General features: G+C 41.9%; 1 protein-coding gene across 1 annotated transcript in view; it reads right to left on the bottom strand.

The window, feature by feature from the left end:
* Positions 1–20,339, bottom strand: part of IDH2 (isocitrate dehydrogenase (NADP(+)) 2) — a 286,718-nt gene extending 266,379 nt beyond the window's left edge. Inside the window, exon 1 of the mRNA XM_044078288.1 lies at positions 20,133–20,339. Within this exon, the coding sequence (XP_043934223.1) occupies positions 20,133–20,271 (139 nt within the window). The 5' untranslated portion in view covers positions 20,272–20,339. The remainder of the gene's footprint in view (positions 1–20,132) is intronic.
* Between the last annotated feature and the right edge of the window lie 1,239 nt (positions 20,340–21,578).

Here is a 21,578-nt window from a genome sequence, read left to right as displayed (position 1 = left end):
CTGGGAGCATGGTTTGTGATGTAAAATGCTTGCAACTAGGATTGCATCATTTCTCACCACAGGGGTTATTAGGGAAGTGAGTCTAGTAAAGTATGTGTGAACTGCAATGGTTGGCATCATGCTGTACTCCCAGACAGTGGAGTTGTGTAATGTCTTACCATAACAGTGGATGCCCTTCTCTCCACTCTATTCAGCCCCTATCATTCCCCATAAAAATCACTCCAGTTTGCAAATGTCATCTTCGTTGGTGGATTCAGCCAGCCTATCTTTTTTTCTGGGTAGACTTTTCATCCTTCTGCTCTCAGTTGCCACAGTGACCATGGACTCTTCCCATGGGGGGGGGGGGGTGCATTTCTTGGAAAACATGGTCCAAGGAATGCGGTCCCCTCTGGAGACAAAGTTGAATAGCAATGTCTTGGAGATGACAGCAGTCCTTCTAGCACAAGCATTTCAAGACATTCTCCCTCTGGGGACTACTGCAGTTCAAACAGACAACACATCACTAGTCTGGTACACCAACAAGCCAGGAGGAACCCAATCTAATCCACTGTGTGAGAGGCCATACGTCCCGGGGAAAACTAACTCGCTAGCAGACAGGTATCAGAATGGATCTGCTGAGCCTCATTAGTGGTGTCTCAATCGATCAGTAGTGAATATGATCTTCAGTCCCTGTGGCCAGCCTTGCTGCAATCATTTTTGCTTGACCCCTCAACAAGTGGAAGTACTTCGCTGTGATCCCCCTCTGGGGGAGTCACAAAGAGAGGGTCTGAATCAGGATTGGAATGACAGGAAGGGAATGGTAGGTATGCAGGAGACCTGGGAGCTACAGTTCTTACAGAAAGCAAGCAGACCGAAGCACTCAGTCATCCTCACTACCCCCTTCTTGCCCCAGCAGGTATGGTTTCCCTTCCTATAGTCTTACTTGGAATATTCTCCATGGATACTGGAACCCACTCAGGATCGCCTGTCTCTCCAATCAGGAACTCAGCACCCCAATCCCCACACCCTGAAACTAGCTACATGGTTTCTCTACTTCCATTAATAGTTGGCACAGTCCAGGCTTTCTTCCCTAGTTTGTGATATTATCTTGGCCTCCCAGAAAGCTTTTACCAAGAAAGTCTACAAAAGCATCCACTGATGCCATTTGTGTTGCAACTACTTGCTCAAAGACTCGTATCTTTTTTACAAATTGGACATCATTTGCAGAAGCAAAACTTCTTTCGGTTATACAGCACTATGGCGGGTCCTTCCATGAGGGCCTCCAGAGGGTTATGTAGCTGGGGACTCTGTCCCACTGGTGAGGAAGGATGAAAAGGACAACTGATTTAGTTATATACTCACCATAACTTGCCATTTGTGCTGTCCATTTTCATTCTTCCTCACCTTCCCTCCCATCCTTAGCACTCATGGAAGTTAGACTGTATTGAAGCATTCACTTCCTAGTTTGAGCCCCATCTTTCTTCTGTCTACGTCTATCTCTGCTATAAAATGGGAGATTAGGCAGCAAACTCTGAGGTGTTGGGGATGGAATAGAGCATTGTGGGTAGAAGGAGGAGCCTGAGAGCTGGATCCGAAGTCTAATGTATGAAGCAGAGCCAGATCAGAGGATTGGATCTAACCCCCCATTGGTGAGGAAGAATGAAAATGGACAACACGGATGCCAAATTATGGTAAGTACACAAGGATTCTTTATGCTCAAACTGAGGGTGGTCAGCTGCAGTCACCTTGAGACCTTGTCAACTGTTGGGGGGAGGGGGTGTAATTTGTCCTTCCACAGCATAACTGACAGATGGATTTTGGGAACGTGTCCAGAAGCTGTGTCACTACTTTTGACCCCCCCCCCCAAGCCACTGTCCCTTTTTCAAAATGTCACACCCTGCTGGAAGAGTGTGACTATTGCAGAAGTGGTCATATTTCCCAAAGAAAAGTTCTTCAGGAGCTCCCTCAGACCAATAAGTGTGTGGTTATTCTTTTGTTAGTGAACAGAAAATGGATAAGAACCTCACCCAATATGTTTGCTTTTCTTTAAGACTTTTTTTCAGTTCAGGAAACTGCAGCCACCCTAATGCTATGGATGTTATACTCAGACTGTTGTTTTATGCTGGGTGTTTTCTGAACAATCTACTTATGCTGTATTGAGGACCCCATAAAAAAGGACAAAACACGTCTTAAAACAGCTGCCAAGAACCCCCCCCCCCTACAAAAAAAATCCTAGAAGGCTTCATGAGGTGGAGCAGAAGTACAAAGTGCCTAGAAGCTCTCAAAACCATTCTATGTTAGGTCTAGTGCAGGTAGAAGTAGAGGGCATTGCAAAGAGACATGGGTGGCAAGCATTAGTTGAAACATTTGAATGTTTTGCTTCTATTTGAAGACTGCTAGGTTTTGGAGCTTCTTTGGAAGGGGTTACTTCAGTACACAAGCATGTTCTGGAGAAATCTGTGGCAGGTAGTGTTTGGGTCCAAGCTGTTTTGTCTCTCTCAGCACCTTCAGAGAGTAGTTAACCTTCGTGTAGCAACAACAGTCAGGAATCTTCTGTCTATACCAATTAATAATTAAAAGGCATTTCATCCAGGTCAAAAGAAGCTGTTAAGCTGTTTGGGGCAGAGCATAAAGGAATCATTTATAGGGGAATCTATCAACAACGGAGACAAGTTGGGGAGACAGATTTACTCTCCCATCCCGGAATAATTTCCCATTACATATACAGTAGAGTTGTACCCTAGCTTTCTTTAAGGCATACCTTGATTGGATTAGTGACAGTAATTCATCCTGGACCAACATGTCTGTGCCCTCAAAGAGGCAAAGTGCCCCTTAAGGGATTACACTGTCTATGTAACAGTGATCTATTCTAGGGTCTAAGTCTTTGTCGAGCAGTGAACACAGTTATTGATTTGCAATTGGTGTTGCTGCAAACCCCACTGTACCTTGTCCAAGAGAGGTGCCCTCAAAGAGGCAAAGTGCCCCTTAAGGGATTACACTGTCCATGTAACAGTGATCTATTCTAGGGTCTAAGTCTTTGTCGAGCAGTGAACACAGTTATTGATTTGCAATTGGTGTTGCTGCAAACCCCACTGTACCTTGTCCAAGAGAGGGTCATTTGTGCCACCACACCAATCCATACTCGATGCCAATTTAAAATAGTTTAAAAATGCTGTGTAATCCAGTACCCATCATGTTTAATTTTCCAGTTTTGACCAACCAGTCTGTCACAGCCAAAAGCAGTTTGTACATTCATTTATGCTTGTGTAAGGTAAGCAAATACTCATTGAGCTAAGACACAATATTCTATTCCCATATGCATGTTCAAAATAAGTAAACTGTCATAAGCACCATACTGACAATATTCAAAGTGCATTTACAGTAAACAATGCATTTTGCATCAATACTAGCCAGAATGGAACACAAAATGTTGTAAATCAATCAAATGCCCCTCCCCCAATGCCCACTTATCTCAAATTGAGAAGGATGGTGTTGTCCAGCTGGTGTCTAGGGACTGCAAATCATAGTGGTCTTACAATCCCTTTGACATTTTTGTTTACAGGCTCTGCCTGTAGAGCACCTTGGGACGGATTTGCTTTCTTTTGTTTTATAAAAGCAGTTCTAATTGAGCTGACAGGAAACCTGCATTCCCTGGTCTGTACTACAAGACTTCTATTTATTCTGCTTGTTGTCTTTTGCCCATGCAAAAAAGTTAGCTTAAAAAACAGAGGAGACCTTACACCATTAGGATTTTTTTTTTGAGAGGGACATTCCATAAGAGCTTTTTTTTTAATTTTAAGTGTTAAAGAGGATTTTTGCGCGCCTTCTCCATTTCCCTTATTGGGTAACAAATTAAAATCCTATTCTCTCAAGTTTCGTTTTTCATTTATGTTCATAGTGAATTAAATGTGACCTGTGTGTAAGTCAGGGCCTTCAACTTTCTTGGAAAGAATGGAAGAAGAGTGATTCTACCTTTCTGTGGATTAAAATTTCCTGAAATTAAATTTATTTTGTTGACAGAGTAATTCCCACTAGGCTAGTGGCCTCTTTTCAGGGAGACTCAAGGTGGTATTTATATTACAGGGGGAGTTTGGCCAGGGCACTGGAGAACTTCCCTGTTTTCGATAGGTGCCATGAGATCTTTTACAATCACCTGAGCTGCCACCAATTCAAGCAGACAGGGTCTCGGTTTAACATCTTATCTGAAGGAATTACTTGGAATTCTTTTAGGAAGCATATTGCTTACTGGTAGGGATCACCACATGCTAATAAATACCCCCATACGAGCAAATGTAATGCCCCACATAAAAGGCAACCAATGCATTTTCCTCATACTTTCCCATATTTAGAAAAAGCATTTCATTTAACATTTTCCCCTCTATGACATTCTGAGGCTCCGAGAGGATGAGATGGATCAGACAAAAATTGATGCCGACCTCTTGGATCTAAGGTCCGCTGTGATCTGAAACAGAGCAGAACCAGTCAGGGACACCACTGGAGTTGATGAAACTATTTTCCTCAGATTTGGAGATGAATCTTTTGGGGATCTCATATCCTGGGACTGAAACCACTGGTCGGAAGGGAGAAGGAGAGCAGGAGCACTCACTGATCTAAGACGAGACAGAGCTGGCAGGACCCCCATCTGGATCTGAGCCCTGAGAAATTTCTCCATCATCCTATCCACATCTGCCTCTGACAAACTCCTAGAAGACCTGGAAGACATTATGAATGAGGACCTGGAGTCTGGAAAATCTGGTCTGGCAAAGGAGATTCCAGCTTACTCTGCAGAGTATGGCTCCTACTGGAAGATCTGAGGATTGGATCCGAACCATCCATTGGTGAGGAAGGATGAAAAGGACATCAAATCATGTGGCTTTTGGCCAGACCAAAAGCCTTTTTTGCATGGGCTCTTCCACGTCCTAGAGAAAGTGCAAAGGGGATTAATAAATCTGATGCCAGCAGCCATTAGAGGCTTTTCCTCTCATACTATCCTCCAACTTAAATTTAATTTGTAGTCTGAAAAGGCTAGAGCAAAACAGGGATTTTTTGAAGGACACTGAAGTTCTTTTGAAAACAGGCAAAATTCAAGCACAATGACACGATAATGCTTGTGCCTGCAACACTTGCCATGCCCTTAACAGTACTACAAACTAGCCCCATCAAAGGGTGAGGGAGGTGTTGAAAATTATCACAGCGGAAGACAGAATCTTTAAATTTGACAGTTTGCTTCACAATTCTGTTATTTACTTGGTCCAACAGTGCACTGGAACAAAGTGTTTGAGCCTGACAATTCAGAACTGTTAGTAAATATCAATGATGCAAATACAGATCCAGCTCTCTAGTATTCCTGCCTGTCTTAAAAAAAGTACATGTATTTTATACACAATATAAATACACGGAAAGGGACAAGGTCTAGCTGTTCTGGGTTAGCAGCAACAGTATGGTAGATCAGAGATCCACAAAGGAGTCTTCCATCATTTTTCTTATTATTAGCTCATTAAACACTATTCCTTTTCACAGTGACAGGTGACACAGTCACATACCAAATCAATATCTGTTCTTCTACAGGAACCGCTGACCCAAGGTCAGAACAGCAAATAGCAATAGTACATGCACCAAGACCAGAAAAGTCAAACTGAAAAGAAACAAGTCATTCATGCACGTGAGAAAAAGGTAAACAAACAGAGGAAAACTGAAAACAGTGCACAAAGGGTTCTTTAGAGGTCACAATTTATCCCTTCACTCGACAGGCAATTTCCCTTTTCAAACAAACACTTGGCAGTTAAATGGAAATGACTTGAATATTCAGTTGCTTCTACATCCACAGTAGAACACTCTAAACAAATCAAGACATACTCTTCAGGTTCAGAATGTTGCTCCAAGATGGCAGCAGTCACTGCAGGCTGCAGTAGGTGCAAAAAAATTTGCAGCCATTGGTTTATGCTGTGGGCTGATGGTTTCACTGGAAATAACTTTGCAAGTTTTTATTCTACCCCAATGCCCTTTCTTTACTAGGAGGAAGTCTACCAGAACTGCATGTCAGACACACTTGTATATGATCTTGTGTTGGCCACCATCAAGCCATTTACCAGACAGGAATCTAGAATGGCCTCTCCTTTATTCTTGTTGCCTCACCCATGTGGACCCAGCCAGTCTTTATATCCTGTTCCGTCTGTAACAATGTCTGCAATCAGGCCTCCCATTATCAGACAAACTCGTGCTCTCCTGCAACTGTTGCTGAAATGCACATTTTGCTCCACAACAGGGTCATGAAGGCAAGGAATAGGTAGAGATTACAAACAGCGTCCTATCCTTACACAGAAATCTAACTAAAACAAGTTTGTCACTACTTCTGGCAACATCCCTCACTATACTCTGAAGCCTCTCCATCACAATTCCCACACCATTCCTAGTCAATCCTTCGGCCCCCATTCGAGTAGTAGCCTTTGGATCTCAAGCCAAGCAGCTTTGCTGCACTGCCCTTCCATCGCGACTCCTGGAAGCAGAGGATGTCCAGCTACACCCTTGACAACATGTCATCCACTTCCAAGCGGTGTCCTATTAACCTATACAATCTTTAAATTTATGTTTGGCAAGTTGATTGGTTGATTTCACTCAACAAAACTAACTCCAGGTAACCTAATGTGAGCAATACATATGAATGGTAAAAAAAAGTGGGGGGGGGGGGTCTGCAGGCACAGCAAAGGCACCATCCAGAATAGGCTCAACCACCATCACACAGCTGACAAACTGGTGACCCCGCCCCACCCACCACTAACACCAAAAATGTTACAGCGTACGTCTACAGTACAGTCCTACTGACAGCTTATAAAGTTGGGAGCAGCACAGACAGACACAGAGATTAACTAGCTTCCTGTACATGTCAAGAGTAATACTGCAGCCGCCCCTTTTAAACTTATCCCCACACATACACATGAGGAGATACACAGAGGAACATCTCTCTCTTCAGCCACCTCTAAGAAACTGCCAGGGCAGAAGTCAGTCAAGACTGCAACCAACTACCTTAAAAATACATCTCACGACTGTCCTAAAAACAGAGGCCTCTGCTTCACTGACTTTGCAGCTGCCAAACAGGTGAAGGCTGCTGGAGATGCTGCTATTCTTACTTAAGGCCATTTAATCTCTGTCAGGACCAGAATTTCCAACAGCTCTTCAAAAATCTTAAGAAATGTTTGCTGGAAATTGCTAAACTTAACTCCTGCAGCTATGGGGAACTGGCTATTCTTTTAAAATTTCCTTTAAAGTATTACCATTTTCTAAACGAAAACAAAGGCCCACAGAAAAGTACATCAGCAAGTGGTGTTAGGAGAAATCAGGACCGCTTCTGCACAGCTAAGCTAGATCTGGCCACTTTTGGCTGCCACGTCTGAGGTGTCACTGCCCACAAACACAATTACAGAGGCAAAGGCCAGGTACTTCAACACACCCTTGGTCTCACTGTCAATTGTCAAGCTGTCTGCGCACACACACAAAATCAAGAATGGAGTACTAATTAGCTGCTCCACTGCGAGCATGGAAATCATACACCTAAAAGTCTTCTTCAAACAATGGATCGCTTGGAAAGAAAGGACAAAAGACTTCCATCTACATCCTGAAACAACCTGGCAAGAAAACAGTTCACTTTTGGAGATCAATGGATGCTGCAAAGATACTTATGGAGCTGAAGCAACAAAGATGTAGGGCCAGTCTACACATGGCTCTACAAAGCAGTAGCGTCCGAAACAAGAGTTTTACAGAGACTTGCTGATCAAAGCCAGGATGATGTGACAACAGGTGGTCTCATAAGCTTAGACTGTTGGAAAGGAGGATCCAAGCCTAAATTTATGGAATAACACATGGTTCCGAAACACATGTTTATTACGAGTCTTATAACCAGACACACGCAAAGCAAAATCAGTTAAGGCCAAAAGCAGAAAATAAACGTATGCCACTAGGGAAACCTATTGGACAGAATTGCATCTTTTCAAAAATGACATGGGAGCGCACTCTGGTTATTTGTTCACAGACAAAAAAGTAGGCAAATGAAAGCGCTGATTAAAGTAACAAGGGGACTAGCACAGGGGAGATATTAGTTACGACTAGTCTTTGAAGAACAGACACCTACAGTCCAGCATCCACCATTAATAGGACCAACACTGACTAAAGAAAATGCAGAAACTCACTGGCAGGGCTGATGACTGGGACATTACAAAAAGACGAGAAACCTTCAGAAATCTGTTCTTGATGAGAACCAGCTTGTACAAACAGGTATCAGAGAGCTGCCATCAGCAGACATTGTGGTCTGCGGGAGAACCGGAATGAATCAAAACCGCAGAGTCAGCATCCATTGCCCTTACACAGGAGGCAAAGTTCTTGCGAGAATGCAAAAGTATACGGCTATGGAAATATCAGCAATTACTACTTCCTGTTCCGCCACAAACTTTTTTCCTTTTGTGATGGTGGTCTGGCAGTTTTCAATTAGCCATTATGCTGAATAATGATAATTTAACCATACTGCACTTACGAAGCACCCCTCCCCATCTCTCTCACACACACAAAAACACACATACAAACAAGGCATTTTTTTTTTTTTTTTTATTTCTTGTGGTTTGGGGAGGAATTTCAGTCAGCAAGATGTGTAACCCTTTGCATACAAATCTAAACACAGAATGGCCAATTAACTGCACGTAAAGCAGCAACTACAGCGGCTACAAAAAAATTATAAACTGATCTATAATAAAAGTTTACATTTTAAAACAATGCTTAAATAATTAGACATCTTGTCAAGTTGCTATGCACAATAGCATTCAGCAGGCTTGACCAGGTCACACAGTAAACCAGCATCAGAGCATACCTTGTAACTTACCACAAGCAAATCTCCTCTGCACATCTGGTATCATTACAGAAGCTGAAAATGACTCAATCACAAGATATAAAAAAAGGTTGCACAAGATTATACAAAGCTGGTAAATGAGTGCACTCACTTCAAAAACAGTGAACTCGATGAATTTTTCCACTCTAGATGCTGGCTAGCAGCAGAAACACTCAACACTTGGAAAGACTATGACTTGTTTAAATCAAGCTGAAGGCTTGTTTCAACCGAAATGAACTGACGTCAGCTACCAGCCACAACTCTGAGCTGAGATACCAGACTAGAAGCTTCCGAGCTTTTTTCCCCCCACTTGATTATTCTACTTACTTCACTTTTTTTGTGTTCTACGGTATTAAAACACAGTATTAAATAAGTAAACTAAACTGCACTGTTTGTACTGCATTTGCCTGCCTTACTGTGTCTGTTAAATCATACTTTTTTTGCTAATTTCACTGATTGCATAGTAATTGTTACTATTTTTCACTGTTTGCAAAGCATCTGAAATCATGCTCAGCATCAGCTGACAATATTCCTTCCACTTTTCTTCTACTAGCAGCAGACTCTCTTGCTCTCCCTATATCTATCCTAATCAGTCGCTCTCTCTCTCTCTGAATCTAAAGTTCCTTCCATCTGGAAACAATGCTACACTCTACCTATACACAAAGGAGGCAACTCCTCTGATATCTCCGACTTTAGAGAGAGAGGATAGCAATATGCAGTATCTAATAAAGGAGAATCTGCTTACACCCACTCAACACGGCTTCAGACCCAAACATGGCTCTATTATCCTTCCTCAACACTGTCGCTATAGCCACGGAAGACCATAAACTTACTTCTTGCCTATTCCAGGACTTCTCAAAAGCTTTCAACACTGTCTCACACTCTTCTGCGGCACAAACTGCATAACCTCAACGTCTCCTCTGATACTGTTGCATGGTTCTCCAGCTACCTCACTGATAGATCTCAATCAGGGAGATGGCACTCTGCACTCTCCCTGTAAAACTGGGTGTACCTCAAGGGACTATCCTAGGGCTTTTTAATATCTTTACTAATCAGCTCTATACCTCCTGTCCTCAGTCATCTTTAGGGCAGAAAGTAGACTCTACAGTCATCACCACAGCCAACTCTCCCTCTAAGCTCTTCTCAGCTACTCAGGCATATTTTAAATTAGTTGAAACATGGCTCTCCAACAACCAGCTCATCTTTAACCCTAAAAAAACAAAGCTGTTACTCTTCCTACCCAAAAAGTTAAACAATATTAAACCCTCCTTCTCCATACAGTCCCTTAATAACACTCCCACTCTAGAATCCAGCACTAAGCTCTTAGGAGTAACCATCGATGATCAGCTTAAATTTGACTTGCATGTTAATAACTATCAAAAAGACTCATTCAAAACTAGAGCTCCTTTACCGTAACAAGAAATTCCTTACTGCTGAAACCAAGATTACTCTCTCTCTTACTTCTACCCAGTCTAATGTATAATTCTCAAATTCTCACAAATCTTAACTCAGCACTCCTGACCAAACTCGAATCTACCTACAACAAGGTTGCTAGATATGCTGCCCAAAACATCTACAAATCCCATCACTCTCTCTCTTTCTACAACGCCTAAACTGGCGTGAATTACCCCACCAGCTTCTTCTCTCAGCTCCAGATCACCCATTCTATCCTATACCGCCCAGCACTATCCCCTCATCTCCCATTATTCTTCCTCCAGACCTCTCTGAAGCTCCAACCAAGACCTACTACAAATCCACAAACCCAAGTCTAAAGTTGGACGCAACATGTACAGCTATCACCCCACTATTGCTTGGAATAGGCTCCCACTAGAAATCAGGACCCTTACACATAGGTTTATAGGTTAATACTAGGCTATCTGCCCTAGGGCATTTATAAGCCTAGCCAGGGTGTGTTTGGCTTTCGCCACCTTTTTAGATTAGTTGACTGTGCCTCTGTATAGTAGGTCACAGAAGGTAGCCCTTTTAAGGTTAGTTTACTGCACCTCTGTCAAGCAGGGACACAGAAGAGATCCCAGGGGTAAACTTACTATCGCCCATCCACTCATCAAGATTTCTCTTGAAGAGGGTCAGTGAGGGGCTCTGCCTAACATGGATTGGGATTTTGTTCCAGAGTGAGGGGAGCCTCTGGGATATGAATCTGTCCCTCCAGCATGTCCTATTTATTTCTGTGCTGAGGTTCAAGTCCCTGGAGTATGTAGCTCTAAGGGATTTGGATTTCCTGAGGTGAAGCATGTCCATTAATTCTGGGTTGGACATGGTTTTATACGTCAGACACAGATCGCCTCTGAGTAGGTGGTACGCAACTGAGTAGAGATGGAGTTTCTTTAGCCGAACTGCATAGGGCATCTGTTTGAGTCCCTTGATCCTCTTGGTGAGGTACTTTTGGGGTCTTTCCAGTTACTGCAGGTGTCGGGTAAGGTACATCCCAAATGGGGCATTGTATTCAATTATGGGCCTGATAAGTGATGAGTAGAGGGGCACAATGACCTCTCGATCTAGATGTGAACCCTTTCGTGATAAGGTGGGCTATATAGAAGGTCTTTCTAACCACTTTGGCAACGTGATCGTCAAAAGGAGATTGCTATCTATTTGGGTCCCCAAGTCCATAATTACTTCTTCTGTACTATTACCACCTATGTGGTAATTTGTGGGCACTTTGTTTTTCCCAAAGGGGATGACTATGCACTTTTTGGCATTTAGCTTTAGGCCATGGCTCTGGCACCAGTTATCTGTCTCTGTGAGACCCTTTTGAAGGATGCTTGCGTCAGCCGGAGAGTCGATTATGGCACTCAGTTTGCAGTCATCTGCGAACTTGGTCAGCCATAGTCCACCCATGTTAGCCTGTACCTCGGAGAAATATATACCGAACAAGAGAGGTCCCAGGACTGAGCCTTGTGGGACGCCACTTGTAACTGGATTAGAGTATGACATGGCACCTGCTATTCTGACCACGTGGGTTCTATCCCTGAGCCAGTTTGCAACCCATCTTGTGACATAGGGGTTGATATTTAAGCTGGTGAGCTTATCCTAAACAATTTAATACAGCCACCAAAGAGCACTTTAAAAGTCACTGGTCCTGCCACTGCACTCTCCCTCCTTAACATCCCCTACTTCTCATACCTTAATCTACTTTTTGTCCTTAACTCACTCTTCTCACTAGCTCTCTCTAATCTTCCTTGACTACTCTTTCTACTGTCTTCTAAAATCTATTAAGCAAATCATCCTCAGAGAAACATTCTATTGTAATTGTCTTGCCTTCATGCAACTACATTATGATAAAACTGGGTTTTTGTAACCACTTACCCCAAAAACTATATTCATCTTAATGACACATTTCTTTTTATACATTTTGAAATAGATTTGCTATATTCCTGATTGATACTGTATAACACTGTATTGTTACTTAATGTCTTGTAATAACCCTGTAACATTGCTGTTTAATGCTAATTTATAATGAAAATTGTTTAATATGTTGGAGCTTTTCTCCCTGGGCCTCTGCTGAAAAAGGGCTCTTCGGAGCTTTTCTCCCTGGGCCTCTGCTGAAAAAGGGCTCTTCAGCTTAGTCGGACAATCCCGGTCAACAAATGTAAAATAAATAAATTATAAATAAATCTGTTCCGTTTTTCCCACCAAGCAGTGTTTTAAATAACTGATTTGTTTGCGGCTTAAAAATTTTTAGTGTTTCCAGCCTGAATTAGTGTAGCTAGTAGCGGAGGCATAGTCCAGATACAGGTTTGCTGCATCTGGGTCTGTTTGTATTGACTGCTGTATTCTGAGCACATTTTCCAAGCCATCTTTGATTGGAAGGGGCACTCTGCATACTTGAGGGAGAAGTGGGCTGACTAGACCAATCACCCTTCACGAGACAGGTTCCAGAGGTTGGAGTAAGCACCCTCATTGGTTCTTTTGTTTTTTTACACCTTTAGTTTCTGGTATTGGAAGCCCCGGGTTCGAGTGGGTTTCTGCTCGTTTGTGCATTGCGCAGCATCACTCACTGCTGTGCAATTGTGCGTCATAGCCAGACAACTTTTTCCTTACATACAGCTGTAGTACACTGGTGTAGTCCTCATCCTTAGTACATTTCCGGTCTAAAAAATCATCCTTAGTACATTTCCGGTCTAAAAAGGTATTGCTAGTGAGCTATTAAACCACCAGCCAAAAACTCTGTCAGAAACACCTATCCACACAGCACCTCCAAGATCAGTCCTGAAAGCACCCCCAAGATCAGTCCTGAAAGTACCCCCTTTATAATAACAGCTCTTCAAACCTAGCATTATGGATAGTTGGACTATCCCAGTTTCTCCTGCCAGCCTTGTTGACTTGGGTCTCCACAGGCAGTGTAGCAACTGCCTCATGTACACTGACAACCCTCTACTAATAACTCACTCTAGGACAGAGTGCGAGAGAAGCATCTACACAAAGAATCTTGAATCCCTGCTCTCTAGCACTCGAAAACAGTAACACTGAAGAGGATGTCAACGCACCCACCATTACTCATGCACATAGTACTACTCATACACACAGTACACATCCAACACATAAATTAACACACACAGAGGTTCTCTCAAAAAACTTACAGAAACACCAGAGGCCTCCAAAACACAAGACTGCTACAACTAACAGTTCCCACAGTACCCAAGACACACAGCAACACCAGTGTCTCACCTACCAAGCCCTCAAGGTGCAAGAAATTTTATTGACATTCGAGACTCCATAGTGGGACACACTGATGTCCCGCTTACCAGGTTAGATGAGAAAGTCACAGTCAGCTGTCTGTCCCACTGCCAGGATTCATTAGATCACGCATGCACTCAGATGTCTTGGCAACAACTGCTACTGTGACTCTGTCATAGCTCATACTGGAGTGAACGACCCAAGATGTACCTCACTGGACTAGATGACGAGAGACATGATTGAGCACTCTCAGTACTGTATCCCAGGCAGGTATGTTCCTAGCCTTGAAGAGCATTTATTACCCTCACCTAGAATGATGCCACAGTATAAACAAAAAATGACCGATTTCAATAATTGGCTTAGTTTTTGGTGTCATTCAAAGGGGATCCAGTTTGTCAGCCTGGAATGACATGGTCATCAAACCTCACTGCTCTGTCAGAGATGTTTGCACCTGGCACCACTAGGCTTTCGGCTGCTGAAAAAGGCTCCTGCCCGTCCCATAGTGCCTTTTTAGACAAGGTCTCAAAAACAAATTGCTAATCATAATAAAATAAGGGTTATGCTGATAAACACTAAGAGCCTAAACCAAAAACTGCACACCCTGGAAGCACTCCTATTACTGGAGGATGTAGATGTCTATTCAGTCACAGAAACCTGGTTCAAGGTCTCAGAATACCCCGGCCTTGCAAGGCTACAATGCCTTCCACACCTTCAGACCACAAAATGAATGTGCGAGAACCAAAGTAGTCAGTGTATCTATATTAGTGATAGATTCACCTCCCGACTAGTTAGACAGGACAATTCCATGGAGTTACCAACTTCAGATTACTGTGGGTAAGACCCCCATTCAAGTCATAGCTAATTATAGATCCCCCCTCCATGAATCATGAAGTGCACGAGGCTACTTGACCAAACTGGAGTCATTCCAAATACTGCCAAACACTCTGGTCATGGGGGATTTCAATTATCCCACCATGAAGTGGGAAACCTACACTAGCGCAAAAGTTCCTTGACCAGATACTACAAACACCAACAAGAGGGACAAATACACTAGATTTGGTCCTCAACAACATGACTAACAGATGCACTACTGCAACTGTCAGACCGTCATTAGTTAAACTGACCACAAATCAGTCGTCTTTAAACTGGCACTAACACCAGAACTCAAAGGGTGAAATCAGACTAAAAAACATCACCAAGGCAAACTATACCCTCCTAAGGGAAAGTATAAAAGCATTCTAAGCCACACCCCCAGCTGGAAGTGTTAACTACACCAAAGCTGTGCAATCACTTGAATATGTGTATAGACTCTGCTGTTCAAGAGGACACAGTCACGAAAAGTTGCTTTCTAAGAAAACTAAGGTGAGGTCCCAACAATGGGAAAGTACCCTCCTCAGCCTCAACAGCCAAATAAGACAACATGTAAAATCATCTAAGGGTACCTTTGAGAAAACTTCGCAATCACAAACAAGGATAACCATGAGGCCTTTTACAGCTACGTACGCAGCCTAAAAGGTAGGAACCAAGCATGTGTGGAACTAGTGACTAACAGTATCACACACACTGATCCCGCAGAGACAGCAAACCTGCTGGCACACAGATTTGGTGAAAACTTCGTCACAAACCTAGCCCCCCAACTCCAACCTACATATCCGAAGAGCAAGTCAGTAAAGCCTTGTCTAAGGCGAAAAACACAGCCTCTATGGGGCCAGATGGCATCCCAGGCTGTCTTCTAAAGCAAACAGAAACATGAACTAGCATTACCATTAAGTACCCTATTCAATTACAACCTAAACCACAGGCTGTGTTCCTACAGAATGGAGAACAGCAACAGTTATTCCCTTTAACAAATGTGGATTAGCAACAGGCCCGGGGGATTACAGACCCATAAGTTTGACCAGCCTTATCTGTTAAGGCCATGGAACGCATCATGGATCTCATAAATAAAGAAACCGGTGACTTCCAAACCCTAAATCCAAGACAATTCAGCTTCATCAAGGCAGAGCCGGACTGTTAAACCTGGCAGATTTCTTCAAAATGTGACCAGATCTATTGACAAGGGCAAATCTTTGCACAAAACATACCCTGACTAAGCTAACGCCTTTGACACTATCACACACTCAGGCATTACCGATAAACTTAGCAAACTGAAAGGAAACCCCTTTGCTGTAAGATGGGCTACAAACTGATCACACACTATCAAAGGAGGTGACTCCACATCAACGAGCAGACCTGTTACCAGCAGGTGCCACAAGGTCAGTGCTGGGCCCTCTACGGTTTGGTATAAACTTCTCAAAAATTCAGGCCAAAACTGTGTGTGAACAAGTCTGTGAACAACTGCAAATTGGGTGCAAATACTGAAACCCCAAATGATATCAGTATATTTCAGGAGGGTCTTGTGCAGACCAATGACTGGTGTCTAAGTCACTATTTCAAACTAAATGCAAAGAAATGCATCATCATTACCTTTGGTAAAAACAGTGTCCCTTCACACTATCAAATTAAAAACAATGCCATGTGTACCTATGAAGTGGTAAGGGATCTGGGACCACAAGTGGACTGTGACCTTAACTTCAACCACCACGTGTCTACTGCAGTAAGGAAGGGTTTCTACATGGCATACTTGATTAGCAAAGGCATCACCTATAAAAGCAAAGGAGGTTATAACCCCTCTATACTCGTCACTAATCAGGCCCATAATTGAGAATAGAGCCCCTTTTGGCATGTACCATACAAAACACCTGCAGCAACTGGACAGACCTCAGAGGTTTCTAACAAAGAAGATCAAGGAACTCCAGCAAGTACCTTATAACAGACTGACTGAAGTCTCCATCACTTTACTCAGTATCGTATAGACTTCTTAGGGGAGACTTATGCCTGGCTTTCAGAGCTATCTCCAACCCAAACCTAATGAATTTGCTGCACATCCAGTCTGCGACTTGAATAGGACGCGCTGGAGGGGCAGATTTGTTCCCCAGTGACTGACGCATCTTGAAGCGGAGCACCTGGATGAGTGGATGGGGCATCATAAATTCTTACCAGGGAGAGCACCCACAACCCTTCTGGACATGGACAGTCATTACTTAATATAATCCTGGGTATTGACTAAAGTACTGGGATGAAACGACTCGGCTTGAAATTATCTTGACTGCATAATATGACAAAATGAGAAAATGTCTCTGAAATGCTGCCATAATCCTCTACAATGTGCTAGGCTCGTTTCTCTAATAAAGATCCCGCAAATGATTAAACAAATACTTTGAAACCTAGTTTTATAGAACAATAATGCAACTTAGTTGCAGCATGGAGCCTACCCCCTAAAATACTAAACATTTTGCAAAAATGCAACAACTAAGCACGTATTTATATGAATGAATGCGTTAGGACCTTGCTGCAGATTTACAACAAAACAGCTATGGTGGCTCTCGATACCACAGATTCGATCTACTTTGCAAAAACAAATAACATTTCCTCAAGATGATACAGTGACAATCTTGCACATCATTTTACCTGTCAAGAATATTTCTCTACCAGAAAACTACAAAGGCCACTGACACCTTCATATGGCTAAAATGATCTATCACTACCCAAAGCCAAAAAGGACTAAAACTTAGTATCAAGGGACAAGTACTAATACTTTATACATCTAAGAGATACAGAGATGAACATTTACTTAAGTTGGGCCACTACAGCTTAAATGTCAGCAAAAGGTTAGAGTCTTTAAACGGCATATATATAAAAAGGAAAATGTCTGTTGTTGCAAACTGCTGGCAATAGAATAGCAGGAACCAACATTCACAAGACCTATTTGAATAAACATTAACAATATATGAGATTTATGTGCTTTTACCTCAAAACCAGGACATGTTTAGTTTTTTTTTTTTGCTGGCAAGTGTCTGTGAAACAAAACAGGTTGTGGAATTCATTCTGTGTTTTCCAACAACCACCATGCCATCTACGTCTCCTGAGAAGTATAAGAGCCCTTCTTCTGGTGACACTGCATTTATACAGATTTCTTAATACTGACAGTACCAAAATTATAACGCTATTCCAACTGTTTCTGACACTTCATTAGCTTATTCTAATTTAATCTGTTACCTTTATGCATTTACCCATCAATGTATTTATTTCCAGTTTGATGACTGGGGAACGTCTTCAGTGGAGGCCTGGGGAGAAAAGCTCCAACAATACAAAATACAGTGGGATATACATAATGCAATAAAAAATACAGTAGGGTACATATTCAAGTAAATAGCAAAATAGAAATACAAAAATATATACTGTTTAAAGAAAACTATTTACAATATTGGTCTAAAAACTGTTGTAGTTATCAATATGAGGACATTAGTAAGCTTGGAGTTATATTTATAATAGCATATTGGAACAAACACAAAGTTAAGAGTACTGGGGAGAGTTATTATTCCTTTTGTAGAGAAGATTAGTATAGATCTTAGGTGTTGAAGGGTTAGATGGGGGTGGGGGTGGTGAGCTAGGCTGGAAGAATGCAGTTACATTTCCAGATAGAGAAGAGGTAGGAATGAAGCTGAGTTTTAAAGTTTTCCACATTCTCCATTGTCCTTAGGGTAGGAGGAGAGAATGTATCTCCAGTAGAAATATACCGTGACTAATCAATTTATTACATTAAACATAACAATCTTTCATTCTAAGACAAAACATACACAAGGCAAGGGGAGTAGGTGAAACTAATGTAAAACTTCAGGGAGCAAAACTGACTGCAGAAGTGTTAGCAGGTAACACTAAAATATCACACTGTTCAAACACCTTTAAGGTACTACATAAATTAACCTTTTCATCCCTGTACAAAACCAGTCTAAAAATAGAATCTCTATCCATAACATCATTTGTCTTTTCATGTCAATGACAGTTTGCCTTCTGAAATGAGATGCCCTTTCTGAAACAATAACCACACGTATCTTTTAACCTTCACTCCTCAAAGCTGTGCGAATGAGTAGTAACTTAAAGTGAAAGAGAACTGACAGCTAATCGGCCTACAAAAAGTTTATAACAGTTGTCAAGTTACTTCATCACATTCTTTTATATGCAGATTTAGAGGAGTCATCTTACAACCCGCTGCTTGCTGGGACAGACTTTCCCTCCCTGTGATCACGGAAAGGGTAAAGCAAGTACAACAGACCTGAATGGATACTGAACCAGAAAAAGACAAAGGAGCAACATTTACTCGACAAAGTCATAACCACTGAAAGAGCAAATCAATTAGATTTTACTTTTTGTCACATTTATTAACCGGAGAAGAGAACACTCATCTAAACCAACCATTTTCGGGCTCAACCCGGACATGGGAAAAGAAGATCTACAGAATCTCTCTGGCTCAAAGCATGCCTGAATACAGAAGTCTGATATTTCCACATTAAAACTGTTACAGGACAACACTTTAAATATAGTGTCTCACTCGGATAAAACCAATTTACAATGCAGTTAAAGAACCACGCCGTATTTCTTTGAACGATATAAGTCATGTTGTCACAACCTATAAAGTTTAAATATGTCTCACCAAAATTTGACATTAACATCATCATCATATGTCAGTGCGCAATTTCAGATCTCACCTGCTCAAGGTCATGCAAAGTGCAACTATGATGTTAAACCCTCCTTCTCATACAAAACAACCGTCAAAAAAACAGGAATAATGCAAATCTATTCGGCCACTAAAACAGATGTTTTTGCTCAAAGGCAAGCAGAGAGCTTAACAATCACAAGGTCATTGCACTATAGCACGCCTATAAGCTTCCCCACAAGAGGTCAAAATGTGACAGGTCACTGGAAATGTATATTGTATCCAAAGAAAAGACAAGTAAACTATAATCACATAATCGTGCTAAGCGCATGACCCCATGTGACTGATAACTATACACCTTAGTTAATTGCAATGCAAGACTACACATTTCCTAGAAAGGTCCCCCATAGGCAATGCAAAGACACAGCCAACTTGACGCACTGATCTCCTTCAAGGACACTAGGACAGTTGGTACAGTTTAACGAAACCCCAATCAAACTTTATGCTGATCAACTGCCTAGCTCGACCTAACAGAAAAAAAGACCGTAACGCCAAAGTGAATGTCAATGCCGTGGACATCTTTTACAAATGAAACTGGTAAGTAATGATGGGGCTATATTTAGCTACACCATACACCACCAGACTATAAATGAGATATTACAAGACAAAAAACGCGTCTGTCGTTTATGTGACCCTCTACCAATAAAGGGTTAATTAAGTGCTTTGCTTTAGGGATAACATTCAGGTTCATTCAGGCCCCCCACCAAAAAAAAAAAAATGCACGGGCAAATTATGTATGATAATGGGGCATGAGGGGCGATGGTTCTACTAAATGGGTAACTAACCAAAGGGCCTCTTAGGGCCCCGGCCATTTATTAACTAGCCATAAAAGATGTAAACATACAATCCGCTCACATCATTTCCTAGACTTTTTTAACCGTCAGCTGGCCGCGATCCCGCTCTCTTTCTCTACCCACGCGCCACAACAGCCGGCATCACTAGTCAAGGAGCGCGAAGCTAATACAAAGTCACTCTCAATTCATTACTTACAGTGTCGTCGTTGTTGTACGTTAGTCAGAGCTGGGGCTACGTGGGAAACTTGTGGTCGAGCAGCAGACAAATTTCCTGCGGCAATTACTGCTGATGATGACCTAGAGACAGCACGGAGAATCTGCAAACAGCCAGCCATGTTTACAAGGAGCTGAAGAATCAGAAAGACTAAAGCCGGGTAAGAGAACAAGGGATGTCAAGTTCACTCCGCCTCCTCTAGACGTTTTACGCAACATGCACGTCTTAGCGTCTCAGGGATATCGAACGACACGTGCAGTACACCGAAAGGGAGTGTATTCTAAATTGATTTTGGCTTCATTTCAGAAATGATTATGAGTTAGTGCTTTTTCACAAGTTTGTATTTAAGAATTGTGACATTCTGGGCAAACGTCTAGCGTTGCCTCCCACGTCTTGATTTCACTAAACTAGCAGTCCTTCCTTGCAGATTCATCCAGCACATAGACATGATACGTTCACACATTCTAACACTGTAATATGTGACATTTCTACCAAAAATGTCCCACTTTGGGCATTTGAAAAGGTGGCATTCCCAAACACTATTACCCGTACCTCTCGACTATTGTGGTTTTTCTGGCAAATCATTGGGATGATATGAGGGTTAAAGTCACTAAATAATGACATGCATTTGAGTTTCAGACTTCACGTCTTTCAGAAAATGCATGCTAACTCAAATCATGTTAGTCAAGCAACTTTATAAGTCTATAAGAGTAATATTTAAAAGGTGCCCCTATTTTTGGGCCTTTGTCTCCATTATGCAATGCTTTGTCCATATTTCTTAAAGAGGTTGAATAACCCATTAACTTTAAGGCCAATAAAACAAATGGACAGTGATAAACTGTCACGTTAAATCAATTCGATTTAAAATGTTCAAACATTAGACGTTTTACAGATGTTAGAAAGCAGAACCCTTTAAGAAATGGAAGGTAGTGGATAATTTATATGCTGATTCAATTGATGTCAGACTACACTGCTCGGAACTAAGAACCAGGAAACGGTTGCAACGCACATGACAACGACAAAAAGATTTTAAAACACACATATGTATGAATTTGTGAATAAATGTTTCGTTTTTGAGGTCAAAGCGGTGTCGTACAGCTTGTACGTTACTGTTTTTTTAAGATCTACAGCTCCCGGTTCCTGTTTGAGTTCGCTGGAGGAGTTTTTTTTATCTTTTTGTATCGGACTACACTGTTAGAAGCTGGAAGCCCAGTGCCATTTGAATGTTTTCGTTTTTACTTCCCTGGTTATATCAGCATTTATTTGTTGATGATGAAACTATAACGTGGTATTCAGATTTTTTTTTTGAATATATAGAAAGTATAAGATGCATTGAGGAGTTTCATTCACATTACGTGAGGATTGTCCTTTAGGAGAGGTCGAGAGGAGGGGACATAAGTCCTTGTGTTCTTTTCCCATAACATAGAT

The sequence above is a fragment of the Protopterus annectens genome, chromosome 7.part0 (assembly GCF_019279795.1).
Source record: "Protopterus annectens isolate FY-2018-M chromosome 7.part0, PAN1.0, whole genome shotgun sequence".
In the NCBI taxonomy this organism is placed as follows: Eukaryota; Metazoa; Chordata; order Ceratodontiformes; family Protopteridae; genus Protopterus; species Protopterus annectens.
Note: the sequence above shows the minus strand (reverse complement) of the source record. Positions and strands in the feature narration are given on the sequence as shown.